General features: G+C 36.1%; 2 protein-coding genes across 2 annotated transcripts; both read left to right on the top strand.

Annotated features, from left to right (window-relative positions):
* The first annotated feature begins 575 nt into the window (after positions 1-575).
* On the top strand, positions 576-7545 carry sinhcaf (SIN3-HDAC complex associated factor). The gene is made up of 6 exons (XM_031737326.2): positions 576-766; positions 3253-3380; positions 3515-3614; positions 3713-3836; positions 4341-4491; positions 5281-7545. The coding sequence occupies exons 2-6, from the start codon at positions 3253-3255 to the stop codon at positions 5609-5611; spliced, it is 834 nt and encodes a 277-aa protein (XP_031593186.1). The 5' UTR covers positions 576-766; the 3' UTR covers positions 5612-7545.
* Positions 7546-9315: 1770 nt separating this feature from the next.
* Positions 9316-12178, top strand: kxd1 (KxDL motif containing 1). Its single transcript, XM_031737267.2, has 5 exons — positions 9316-9464; positions 9748-9867; positions 9995-10147; positions 10230-10276; positions 11590-12178. Exons 2-5 carry the CDS (start codon positions 9770-9772, stop codon positions 11844-11846), a joined length of 555 nt encoding a protein of 184 aa, XP_031593127.1. The 5' UTR covers positions 9316-9464; positions 9748-9769; the 3' UTR covers positions 11847-12178.
* The last annotated feature ends 3163 nt before the right edge of the window (positions 12179-15341 follow it).

Here is a 15341-nt window from a genome sequence, read left to right as displayed (position 1 = left end):
TGTGACGCATATCTGAAATATCTGATAATACTCTTGGATTAAAATGATTTCCAGCTATAAAAAGGTTGACTTTACTACTATTACACTGATGCTGATGAAGAATCTGGCTCTTATAAACTTAAATGTAAAAACAAAAAAACCAACTATGTGCTATGGGATTCTTTTTTCTTTTTTTTTATACTCAAGGCGCTAATATTTTTTTTATTTTTTTATTTCTGCATTGCTGTTAACCTTAAACTGACCACTGGATGGAGACTAACGTTCACGCACCTTTTATTTACTACTAATCTGATCCGTTCAAATCAACAAAAAGCCCCATTGCCGTGCAAGACGCCAAGCCCCCTGAAAAACCGTAGGCCTCCAGACGAGCCATCTGGCGTCCTGTAGTAAAACAACAGGCCCCGCCCCCTTGCTTACATTCTCCAATGTGCCATAGCAACCGGGGCCGAGCCCCCTGTTCCCGCGCAATGTTCCCATCCTTATAAGGCCAGTAGAATGCAGACGCACGCATACGTCACACGTCGTTTATGTAAATAGTTTGATTGAAGAAAAAGAAAAAAAAAACGACCTCTCTTCTCTACTCTGAAATGGAGGTGTGGATACCACGCATGCGCACAATTGTCCACAACTCTAGTCCCGTCCACAAACGCAGACATCAACAAGAGAGCGGGTTACCGATGAGGGTAGATGTTCATAAGTCACAGCGTAACGACGCGGTACTCGGACTGTTATTACTTTGGATCAGCTCCACACAACTCGCAGAAAGGTAACGGCTGTCTGTGTTTGTCTGGCCTCGTCTTTAAAAAGCCTTTTAAAAGTGTTCGCCACGCTTTTAAGGGCCGTGATTCAAAAACAAGCTTCGAGTTGTCTCACGAACAATTGGTCTTTTTTTTTTTTTTAATTTTTAAGGCCTGCTGCGCGGACCCGACTTGGTGGTCAGCGGTATTTGTAGGTCACCTTAGAAACAACGAAACTAACCGGGCAAAGTGGGAGGAAAGCGGGAAAAGCGCAAATGTGCGTTTAAAATGCGTTTGAAGGGGCTTTCACGTGCGGGGACGAAGAGGAGCAGGGGGGATGGTTGCTGGTGCTCGTGCTCCTGCTGTTATTATTATGGGTTGGCTCGGCGCATTTCGGAGACAGTTTATCGGTAATATAAACGTGATAAAGTGGGTTAATGTGAGCGTCTGGGCTGCAAATGTGTTCTTGTAGAGAAGGAGACAAGCGTGGCTGCAGTGTGCCGCACATTTTCTGTCTGCTAGATAAGCCAAGTTGAACCTCTCACGCCCACCCGGAGCGGAGATGCGTCTCAGCACGCGGCCACCGCTGTCAACAAAACAGCTCCCGCGAGCGCAAAGTAATCCCCAACCAAAGCAGGAAAGCCAAGCTGGGTAAAAAATGTGGTTTAGTGGGAGAAACCGGAGAGAAAAGCGACTTTCCGAGAGCCGCCGCTTTGAACTTGCCGCACATGTAGCCGATTGTGGACTGTTGCAGTGACGCGGCTCTGGAATAACAAAGAGTAAAGATCAAATTACACATTTATTTCAGAGCAGCTCCCCTTTAACACCAAGCCCGTCGCTTTTATTTGTTATTTTTTGTGCTCTCGAAAGACGTTAGTCCGAGTTTATCGCTCAGCATAAAGTTGAGGGATAAACTCGGCATCGTGGAAGCGGAGGATGGTCATCATAAAATGGGTGCGCATGAAGCAGGTCGTGTGGCATGCCATGCTTCCTCGCTGGCGGAGTGGGCGGTGAAAATTGGCGACTTGCACTTTTCTCTCGATGAAAAAGAGGACATTGCTCGGTGTCTTCTTTTATTTTGAAAGGTGAGGGTGTTATTCGTGCCAGTTCGGCAGCTTTTCGCGGTGATTTTTCTTTCTTTTTAGCGTTTGTTTTAAATGTTGCAGTTTTTGCGGAAAATCGCATCACACCCCCTTCGCCACATTGCCTCCGCCTTTGAAGTGTGTTGCCATGTTGAGTTGCGTCACGTACTGTATTTTGCTGCAGAGATCGTCTGTAATTTACAGATGAGGCACGCGAAGGGTAGAAACAAAAACTGATTGGATTTTTTTTTTAAATCCTCCAGAATACGTGCAGCGAGATTTGACGTGATTAGTTTTATTATTTAAATTGCTTTGTGGCCTTTACATTTTTGTGAATGAATGTTGCTTTCTTAGCTTTCTAAGTGCAGGTTAGGTGCACGTCCTGTTTAAAAGGACTTTAGTATAGAAAAACAATGTTTGCACTTCACTACTAATAAAACTGCGCAACAGTAAAGTGTTATTGAATCGCTTCTTTTGTTATATAGGAAACTATACCACATGAAATCGTTTATAAATCAAGGTATAGCCCATTTTTTCCACAGTTAATATATTAGCTGTGTCACAGGTGAGAATAAGTGCCAGAGTTGGTATTCCTTTCTCAATACAACTTCCTTCAAGTCGGCTTGTGTCGCTTTTTAAACTGACCTCTCCACAGAAATGCCCAATATCTAGTATCTGATTTAATCCTGCAGAGTGAGAGTTCTTCGCAATTTTCCTGCTCTTTTTTTACTCTCTATGGCACCGCACTGTCAGAAGACCCCGAGGACTGATGGCAAGAAAAAAAGCCCAGTCTGGGGGGCGCGGCTCACAGTTTTTGCCGCAGTTCAGGTCTACATGTGCCGTGGAGATTAAATTTTGCCTAGCAACATAACATAATTCCTGTGCACGCTTATTGCATTTCGAGTAATTCCCCCCGCACGCAGTGATGTATATTATTTTACTGGCATTCGTCTAGTAACGCGGGTGCACATTTTGCAGTTTGTCTTTCCACCTCGTGACGAATAACGCATCTTGTGCCGCCCGGAGGCTCGCACTGATTGCGTGCGTAAATCTTATTTTGGGTTTCCAAAACGAAGCGTGAATCCTGTGAGCGCAGCATGGTGACATTATCTGTCTGACACGCTGTCTGACTGTTGACCTACTTCCCCCACTCTCTCTCTCCTTCCATGTGGGTCAAAGCGGAGAGATGCTCCAGCAAAACTGCTTTCCGTGAACGTTGTTGGTGATTAAACACATTTTTGTTCGCTCACTGCAGACTTAACTGAAATTTGTGCTTCACCTCTGACCTGAAGTGTAAATGTAGTGTTGCAGGGAGTATTCTCCTCCGCCTCCTCCTCCTCCTGCTGCTGCTGCTGCAGCGGTAAACACACGGTGCACACTGATGATATGTAAACATTTACCCCCCCCCCCTTTTTTTTCTCCCCTCAATGCAGATGTTTGGCTTTCACAAGCCTAAAATGTACAGGAGTTTGGACGGCTGCTGCATCTGCCGCGCAAAGTCGTCAAGCTCTCGTTTCACGGACAGCAAGCGCTATGAGAAAGACTTCAGGAGTTGCTTTGGGTAAGAGATACACCTGAGCATGTGGGGGCTGCAAGCAAACCATACCTGCCATGGTTTTTAGGCTGTGCACATCATATTGATGCTAAAGATTTTCCATTTGTTCCTCCTCATCACAAATTGAAACTGTCTTGCAGACTGAGTGAAAGCCGATCTGGAGAAATCTGTAATGCCTGCGTGCTCCTTGTGAAACGGTGGAAAAAACTCCCTGTGGGAACCAAGAAGAACTGGAACCATGTGAGTTTCAGTGCTGACAGCATGACCGGCCTATCACTTTATGGTGATGATAAAACCCAAATTGTACAAATTCATCCGGTTTCCTGTCCCTCATCCAGGTTGTTGATGCCAGAGGAGGTCCCAGCTTAAAGTTAACTTCCAGGCCCAAGAAAATAAAGTCCATCTCCAAGAAAGCACGGCCGAGCCAGATCAACAGGCTTCAGAAGGAGCTGAAAAGACACAGTGAGTAATTATGATATATATTTGAGGAAAATGGTAAGGTTTCCCACCGTCCAAAGACATGCAGTTTGAGGGGATAGGTTAATTGGATAATCCAAATTGTCACTAGGTGTGAATGTGAGCGTGAATGGTTGTCTGTCCCTGTGTGTTGGCCCTGCGACAGACTGGCGACCTGTCCAGGGTGTACCCTGCCTTTTGCCCTATGACAGCTGGGATAGGCTCCAGCGCCCCCCGTGACCCTGGAAAGGATAAGCGGAAGCGAATGGATGGATGGATGGTAAGGTTATGACAAAAATAATGGCTAAAAAAATGTAGGTTTGGAAAGGTGTTTATTTCTGTGGGACTGAGACATTAAAAATACACCAGCACACATCTGTTTGTACCACAAGGTTTCAGTTTTCCTTTACCTTTCCTTTCCAGGCACACTGGGTTAATGGATTGTACTCCTGTTACTTCATTCAGGTTTTTAAAAAAAATATTTATTATTTGTCCTATTCTGCCCACCAGACTCAGATGCCCACAGCACCACCTCCAGTGCCTCCCCAGCTCAGTCTCCCAGCTACAGCAACCTGTCAGACGAGGGGTCCGACACAGAGCTCAGCCCAGGATCCAGCCGCTCCCCCGTTTTCTCATTTCTGGACCTAACGTACTGGAAGAGGTAAGGCGGACAGTGAAGCACTTCTTTAATCTACAGGCTTAATTTTTAGAATAATCTACTACAAGTGGTTTAACTGTGTATATAAACCTCCAAGCCTTCGCCTGCTTTACATATACAGGTGATGCTCCCTCCGATGCCCCACCCTGACAGGTGTTTCCACCTGCCGGATTACAGTGACATTATAGGGATTTCTTTATGTATTTAGCTTAATACTACTAACTGTTACTTAATAATTTTTGTTTGTTCATTTTGGGTCATTGACTACTAATTGCATTTGTTTTTATTGACAATTTTCCAGGTTTGTTATAAATGTATTTAGGATTTGAGTTTACTTTTACCTTCCAGACAATCTGTAATGTTTTATTAGCAAAGTTTGTAGAGATTTTGAAACTTGCTTGTGACCAGTAATCTATCAAAGCATAAAAATATATTTAATTTAAAAAAAACTAAAATGTTGCCTTTTTTAAATAGATTTAATAACTGACTTTTGATTTTTGACTTGTTTTTCAATACATTTTTTAAAATTTAGTTTTTCTTAGAGGATTTTTTGTGGTGCCTGATGTTTCATCTTTTAAGCCTAATGCACATCTTTTTTGTTTGTCAAACAGAGAAACAACAGTAAAATGCATTCATTTGTGTCAAATACTCAGTACTACCTTTACCACATGAAGTGTCATGCTAATCCAGGACAACCCAGATTAAACACTGAATGCATTTTAATGCAATGCTGTCAACAGAGTAAACACACAGAGCCATAATGGTTTCTGTCTCATTTCATGCTCTGTGCAGGCAAAAGGTGTGCTGTGGAATAATCTACAAGGGGCGCTTCGGGGAGGTGCTCATCGACCCCCACCTGTTCAAACCATGCTGCCGCAACAAACAACAACAACAACAGCAGCAGAAGCAACAACAGCAGCAGGAGGAGGAGGAAGAGGAGGAGGACGACGAGGACGAGGAAGAAGAGGTGGAGGCAGAGGAGGGTCGGGTGCGTGTGGAAAAATCCCAGATGGGAGAGGAAGTGAAGGAGATGGCAACTTGTGGTGAAAGTGCAGAGTCTGCTCAGCTGCAGGTTGCATCTCCACCAGTCAGGAGTGAGGTGGTGGGAGAGGAAGGGTGGTAAAGTCACCCCCCCACACACACACACACACACACACACATCTCTGAAGAAATCTTGAGGTGCTGTTTTTTTTTTCTTTCTCTCAAGCACTTAAAGAAAAAAGTTGCCTCAGATTGCCTTCAGTTACAAAGCAGCTGAAAAATCCTTTCTCCATAATGAGGATTGTTGATTGCATTTAAATGATAACTTATGGACTGTTGTGTTTCTCCGTTGTCTGTCTTTACTTTGTATTTAATATTTTTGCCATCCCGACAATGGACCATCATACTCGGTGTAATTGATCTACTTTGAAATGCTGGAGCTCCATTTTGCTGGTACATTTTTATCAGATTTTATTCCAAAACGCAATACATCCACTTATTTACAGAAATAAAGGTGCTACTTAAAGCTCACAAACACACAGCTGAACCCATCTCAGTGAAGATGTTTTATAAGCATATATGTTAAGATGACTAATATAATGAGGTTAATTAATTTTGGTTTCTTTGTTCAGAGTTGATATCTGGGTTTTTTTGTTTGTTTTTTTTAAATGGTGGATATCTCCCGTTTTGGAATGAATGACACTTTACACTGACGGAGCACAGACCTGTACAGTAACCCTCTGTTTTTCTGTCTGCTCACGACAACATCCACTCCTAACAAAGAGTTTGTGGTTTTTAGACTGGATTAGCGTTTCTGTGTGTAAATACGTATGGGTCCCATTTGAATAAGGCCTATTCACAGCTTCAACAGCAAATACACCAGCCTTAATTATGTGTTACAGACAGCGCTAGTGTTAAATCTGGATTGGTATTAAGGAACAAAAAGGGACAGTACAAATATTTATTGTGGCCTCAGCAACACACACAGTGCATTTTTGCATGAATGGCAAGCCCACTCATCCAAAAGACCGACTGATCTGATGCATGAGTCTTCTAAAAATTGCATGGCCTTATAAGAAATTGTAAATCTTACTTTTATTTTTTTGGATCCATTTTTCTGAAGTTTTAACTTATTTTTATATGTAAAAAAAAATACAAATAAAAGTGTCTTTGCATAATAATACCACACAATACAACAGCAAAACACAAAAATCGGTCTATCAGTCATTTTAGCAATATCAATATCAGTGATTTCCATCATTCCCGGGTCAGTATATGGTAAAAGACTTTATACAAGCTAAAATTCTATGCCATTGCCTCTTATATACCACAAATGTGTTGTGATATATTGCCTAATATTACTTTATTTATCAAATGAAAGCCAAAGCACATTGAAATTCACCCAATGTCAAATCAATGCAGGTTTTCTATGGACACTTGTGCTTGTCCGAGGTCATTTATATGTATGTTTTAAAAATAACACTAATATGAAATTTCATACATGTGATGTTGTAGTTAGGAGCAGCGGCTGTGTTATGTACATAAGGGGTTGGATGAGTCATATGGCTCTTTATATAGGTTTCATTATTTATTTATTTCATATTTATTTGTATTCCTACTTAGAGAAGTGAATTCTTTTCATCTTTAGCTTACTCATAGTACGGTTTTATTCATCAGAAGTCGAATGTTATTCTCACGCAGGCTTTGGTTAACATTGCGTTCAATTACTGGTTGTCAATATTTGTGAAATGTTGTTAAATATTTATTTGCTCATCGGTTGAGTTGCGTGCAACCTAACTTACTCTGTATCATCACTTTGGATCTTTATCATGTAGACTGAAACAGCTGATAGATTGCAACCAAACTGTACTTCTCCCTTTTTACCTTGTAGCTTAAAAATGTCACAGAATAGTAGGATACAATAGTAGGATACATAACTCTAGACTTGCATGTATTGTTGCTATGCATTTACTTAACTTACAAGTTAGAAGTTAGACAAAATGGTTTTGTATTTTTTATACATCATGTACTCTTTTTTTACTTGTCCCTTAATAAAAATTAATTTTGTGAGCTTTCTGGATGTATGGAGTGACTGAATTTATTGGTGTAAGCCGGAAAGGGAGGGAAAGAGGGACGCTATCTTCTAAATATGGGCGTGGATGTCATAATTACATTATACATATACACCTGTCTAACTGTTTGAGGCAAATCTCTAATCAGCAAGCCAGATTGCAAATGTAGCACGATTTCCACCATGTGATGTATCCGTGTGAATATTTCAGACCCTGCTGATCTGCTGGGATTTTCCCGCACAAACATCTCTAGGGTTTACAGATAATGATCTTAAAAAGAGAATAGCCAGTGAGTGAAAATGTCAGACTGATTGAGCTGATAGGAAGGCAACAGTGACTCAAATAACCACTCATCGTTACTATTAAAGTATGCAGTAGAGCATCTCTGAACGCATAACATGTTGACCACCGAAGCAGATGGGCCACAGCAGCAGAAGACCTCAACGCGTGCCACTCCTGTTAGCTGAGAACAGCCTGTTTGCAGAGGCTCACCAAAACTTGACAGTAAAAAGTTTGAAAAATGTTGCTCTAGTTCTGCTGCAGTGGTAATGGTGGAGAATGGTAAGGTTAGAATTTGGCATAAACAGCATGAACCCATTCTGCCTTGTATGAAAGATTCAGGCTGCTGGTGTTGTGGTGACTATTTCCTTAACACACTTTGAGCCACTTAGCACCACCTGAGCATTGTTTAAATACCACAGCCTTCGCGGGTATTGTTGCCGATCATGTCAATTGCTTTATGACCACAGTGTACACATCTAATGGCTGATTTCCACAGGATATGTCACAAAACCAAGCCACAACACTCAAATAATCTTAAACTGGTTTCTTGAGTATGACAAAGAGTTCATTGTACTCAAATGACCTCCACATGCACCAGATCACGATCTTGTACATTTTTAGGATGTGGTGGAACAGAAGATTCACATCATGGATCTGCAGCTGGCAAATCTGCAGAAATTGTGTGATGCCATAATGTCAATATGAACCAAAATATCTCAGAATTGATTCAAGCACCTTGCTGAATCTATGCCACAAAGAAGCAGTTCTGAAGCAAAAGCAGTTCTGAAGGCGAAAGTGCTCTAACCCGGTACCAACGTGTTCCTAATGAAGTGGCCGGTGAGTATAGATTACACTATTTTTTTTATTTTTTATTTTTTTGTTAAAGAGAGAGAAACATAGGAGTTCAAATGTACATAAGGCTATTCATGTTGCTGCTCTTCAAGTTCACTTAAACAAACACGGTCATATACACTCGAAATATATTCCATGCATGCATCCATTTTTTCGCGCTTTTCCAATTCAGGATCATAGTTGTGCTGGAGCCTATCCTAGCTGTCACCGGGCGAGAAAAATATGTCGTGTGTTTCATTGTCACTGAAATTTCCGTCCATGACTTGCAAATAATTATGCAATTACTTCTGCAGCGACCGAAACAAAACACACTCTGTAAGAAAGTAGCTTAAATAAAGCACAACAGCTCAATAAAATAACATTATAATGACAAAAGAAAACATTTCACTAAAGTCAAAAATTATCTCAGTTAAACAGAAGAAATTGGGTAGAATTACATTAGCTCAGTAGGGAAAAAACAAATAAAATTGAGAAAGAATGGCACGTAAAAACAAAATAAAACACAATGACGTGGCTCAGTAGAATTAAACATCTCAATTTCATTTTTAATTCAATGAAAAATATATAAGTGAATATAAATTGCATATTAACGAAATTAATGAAAAAACAAAAACGAAAACAGACAAGCAAAAAAAACCCAACCCGTAGACCGGAAGCGGTGGTCTCGTGACAGGAACTTGAAAAACATATGGAAGTGGGTTGTTTTTGTCTCACAGCCAGCTGTCAAATGTAGTCTTAATCTGCTGCGTAGTCGTCCAAACTCTACAGATAGCCATCGTCCGAGCTCAGGTAAGTAATGTAAGCTTTGTAGTTGCATTTATTATTATTACGGCTCGGTAGCTAGCGTACTAATCCTGCGGTGGTTGGTTTGGAGTGCTAACAGGGAGCTGGAGGGCAGTTAAACACCGGCACAGCATGCGGTGAATAAATAATTCACAGCTGGAGTTGACTGCCTCTGATTTAATTAGTGTTCACAATTATAGCTTCTTTCTTTCTCGTTGATTAAATGCCTGTGTTTACATTTCTGGATATTTTGGCTCATGCAGTTGTGAGTAAATGTTTCCAATTGCAGTTTTTTCGGCTTGCTCGTCATCATGGTGGAGCACACGGCATCTGACGTGTTCTGCAATCGGATGCTGAGCATGGTCAACTCTGAGGATGTTAACGCCATCATCCAGGCTCAGAGACACATGTGAGTGCCAGACTGAGCCCAGTGGTGCTTCCTGCCATGAAATATAAACTCTGTCTGCTGTTTGGGGTTGATCATATGTGTCTCAGATTAAGATTTCTGTTTCTCTGGTTAACTGTTGTGAAAACAGGCTCGACCGCTTTGAGAAAACCAATGAAATGCTGATCAACTTTAATGGGCTGTCTAACGTACGCCTGCAGCAGATGAACGAGCGTTTCCTGCTCCACACTCGCACCCTTGTAGAGATGAAGAAAGATCTGGACAGCATCTTTAGAAGGATCAGGTTAGTGTCTACTACTCCTACCATGCAAACATGCAAAAACAAAAAATACACCTTTAATCACAGGCTTTCTCTGCCTCTCCAGGACACTAAAAGGAAAGATAGCTAAGCAGTATCCAGAAGCTTTCAGCAGTGAGTTGTTGTTTTCTTTCTATTCATCACAACTTGATTTCTTTTTTTTCCATGTTTCAGATTATCAAGTAAACGGTTATATTACACAAATATAATCAGAATAAATACAAAATGCAGTTTTTCATTTATTATGGGGGGGAAAGGCCATCCGATCTAACCTGGCTCTATGTGGATATTTAATAACCCCCTCCCCACCCCTTGAAACTTTAATTAACTGTGATTAAGTTCACTTTCATTAGCCACACTAGTGGCCTGATTACTGCTGGAATTGTTGAATCAGTAAATTACTAAACCTGACAAAGTGAGGTAAGCTAAAAGATCTCAAAAAGAGACAGCTCGTGCCACAATGTAAAGAAACAGCTGAGAAACACAGTTGACTGATATTTCATTATGAAAAGGGTTACCAAACCATTTCTAAGGCTTTGCAAGTCCTGCGAACCACAAAGAGAACCAAAATCCGCAAATGGAGAAAACTTGGAACAATGGTGAACCTTCCCAGGAGAGGGTGGCCTACCAAAATTACTTGAGAGTAAATCAACGACTCATTCAGGAGATCACAGAAGGCCCCAGGACAACATTTGAGATCAGTTATAGTCAGTGTTTATGAATCAATAATAAGAAAGAGACTAGAGAAAACTGGCATCTATGGGAGAGTTCCAAGACAAAAACCACTGCTGACCCAAAAGAAAACACCAAATCATCTCCTCTCACAAAAATATTTACATCAAGAAAATAATCTGAGGATTGACGAGACTAAAGTTGAACTTAAAAGGTTGCAGTCCCTTTTTATTTGGTGTAAAACTAACAGAGCATTTCTTAAAAAGGACATCATAGCAAGTTCACCACTGAATGGCTAAAAAAAACAAAAGGTTTTGAAGTAGTCAAGTCAGAGTTTGGACTTAAATCCAATTGAGATGCTTAAGCATGACTTTAAACAGGCTGATCATGTCCAAAAACTCTAATGTGGCTGAATTAAAACAAATCTGCAAAGAAGAGGACCAAAATTTCTCCACATCAATGTCAAAGACTCATTGACAGTGATCACAAACACTTGACTGCAGTTCTTGCAGCCAAGGGTGACAGTTTATATGTTTATCAGGTTTAGAGGGCGATGATTTATTCACACAGGACCAGGTAGGTTTAGACATGCATTTTGTACTTAGTCGGATTATCTTGGTCTAATATTAAAATTTGCTTAATGATCTTAAACATGTGTAACAAATATGCAAATACCTAAGAAATCAGGAAGAAATCAAATACGTTTTCACGGCACTGTAAATTGAATTTTTTAAACAATGTATTTTTCCTGACAGACATCCATGAGTCGCCCATCTCTGAGGAAGATGACGATGAATTTGACCCAGTTCCCCCAAGCATTGCCACAACTACTACAACAGCCACCTCAGAGCAGAGCACAGAGTCATGTGACACAAGTCCAGATGTGATCTCGCCCACTGTGAGCAGATGCTCTGAAGAGCTCTCTCAGGAGCCACCTGACACGCCCACCTCTGACTTCCTAGAGACAGCTGTCCTGCAGGATGAGGGTCCTGACTCAGTCCCCGCAGAATAGCGAACAGTTAATGGGTCACTTTAAACTTTTTTTTTTCTTTCAGGAAGACTTGTTGTATAATTGCATGTGCACTTGCCACTGTAATGTTTGCCGTCATTTATTTGTTTGATGTTTTGAGGTGGCTTTGCACTGTCAATGAGAAAGATGCTTTTTTTGCCATACATAATTGTGTCGTGCCTGCATAGCACCACAATAATGCAGAAAATACTTGAACTTGTATAATACACCACTGTATATCTGTATGTGTATAACTATACAGTAGACCTGAGCAAAAGCCTGTCTGTACGAAGAAGTTCTCATCATGTCAACATAAATAACAGATACAAAATCTAGTCTCACTCTGAATATTGGTAGTTAGTTTTTGCAAATGTTGATTGCACTTGTTGCAGCATTGTTATTCAACAGTCTCCTGTTAACCCTATATAATTTATTTCCTATAAAACCAGGAAGTATGTTTATCAGCACCTTCATGAGTACATCCTACTGCTAGTTACAGATATCATTTGGTTTAAAAGTGTAAAACTAAATATATTTATTTTTTTATACTGTTACATCTCAATATTAATTTGAAAAGCAAAGATACTAAAGCTAAAATAAGTAATGGTACACGGTTATGGAAGCGCTGGAGAGTTCTAGTTGTTGCAATTTTACACTTAAATAAAATTGCATTTTTCTGCTGAACAGTGTATGAGCCCCTGATCAACAAAACTCAGTTTGTATACTAAACTTCTCACAAGGTAATAACAACGAATCTCTTGATGCTAATTTCACCTGTGAGAATTGTAATTGGTTTTTTTGAAAATTGATCTTTGTCCATGTTAAAATACATCAATATATATATATCTATATATCTCTATATATATATATATATATATATATATATATATATATATATATATATATATATATATATATATATATATATATATATATATATATATATATATATATATATATATATATATATATATATATATATATATATATATATATATATATATATATATATATATATATATATATATATATATATATATATATATATATATATATATATATATATATATATATATATATATATATATATATATATATATATATATATATATATATATATATATATATATATATATATATATATATATATATATATATATATATATATATATATATATATATATATATATATATATATATATATATATATATATATATATATATATATATATATATATATATATATATATATATATATATATATATATATATATATATATATATATATATATATATATATATATATATATATATATATATATATATATATATATATATATATATATATATATATATATATATATATATATATATATATATATATATATATATATATATATATATATATATATATATATATATATATATATATATATATATATATATATATATATATATATATATATATATATATATATATATATATATATATATATATATATATATATATATATATATATATATATATATATATATATATATATATATATATATATATATATATATATATATATATATATATATATATATATATATATATATATATATATATATATATATATATATATATATATATATATATATATATATATATATATATATATATATATATATATATATATATATATATATATATATATATATATATATATATATATATATATATATATATATATATATATATATATATATATATATATATATATATATATATATATATATATATATATATATATATATATATATATATATATATATATATATATATATATATATATATATATATATATATATATATATATATATATATATATATATATATATATATATATATATATATATATATATATATATATATATATATATATATATATATATATATATATATATATATATATATATATATATATATATATATATATATATATATATATATATATATATATATATATATATATATATATATATATATATATATATATATATATATATATATATATATATATATATATATATATATATATATATATATATATATATATATATATATATATATATATATATATATATATATATATATATATATATATATATATATATATATATATATATATATATATATATATATATATATATATATATATATATATATATATATATATATATATATATATATATATATATATATATATATATATATATATATATATATATATATATATATATATATATATATATATATATATATATATATATATATATATATATATATATATATATATATATATATATATATATATATATATATATATATATATATGTATATATATATATATATATATATATATATATATATATATATATATATATATATATATATATATATATATATATATGTATATATGTATATATATATATATATGTATATATATGTATATATATATATATATATATGTATATATATGTATATATGTATATATATATATATATATATATATATATATATATATATATATATATATATATATATATATATATGTATATATATATATATGTATATATATGTATATATACACACGGTGGCACGGTGGTTAGCACTGTTGCCGCACAGCAAGAAGGTCCTGAGTTCAATTCCAACATCAGGCCGGGTCTTTCTGTGTGGAGTTTCATGTTCTCCCGTGTTTGCGTGGGTTCTCTCCGGGTACTCGGCTTCCTCCCACCGTCCAAAGACATGCAACTTGTGGGGATAGGTTAATTGGATAAACCAAATTGCCACTAGGTGTGAATGTGCGCGGCGAATGTGAGTGTGAATGGTTGTCTGTCCTTGTGTGTTGGCCCCTGCGACAGACTGGCGACCTGTCCAGGGTGTACCCCGCCTCGCCCCCATGACAGCTGGGATAGGCTCCAGCGCCCCCCGCGACCCTGAAAAGGAGAAGCGGAAGCGAATGGATGGATGGATATATATATATATATATATATGACAAATGTTTACTTCATCTTTAATAAAAATGCAGCCATTTTATGTATTTTTAAAGTCAATAGAAAATAAAAATTTGAATTCAAAATATAAAACAACACTACAACGAAAGTAAATAACGTTGGAGAAAGTTGGAGGCCTCCTAATCCGCAGCTGCAGGTTAAAAGGCTACTTTAGGTGCAAGCTCCTACAGCACAACATGAATAGTATTAAAAAGATCAGTTAGACCTTTTTGATAACTACAGATAATCTAGACATTCACTCTTAACGTCTCCATGGTGAGAAGGACTGATGCTATGTAATCCATGATTGGGGGTCTTGTAATAATCATGTAATAATCACATAATTAGCGTGACACAACACCTAAATACTGTGGAGCTGGTCTTTAGTAGTTATTGCTAAATTTCGCAAAAAAAGAAATGTCACACAGCAACCGCCTCACAACGTCTCTGAGCTCCTTC

This window comes from Oreochromis aureus, linkage group 7, assembly GCF_013358895.1.
Source record: "Oreochromis aureus strain Israel breed Guangdong linkage group 7, ZZ_aureus, whole genome shotgun sequence".
NCBI classification, from domain to species: Eukaryota; Metazoa; Chordata; class Actinopteri; order Cichliformes; family Cichlidae; genus Oreochromis; species Oreochromis aureus.
Note: the sequence above shows the minus strand (reverse complement) of the source record. Positions and strands in the feature narration are given on the sequence as shown.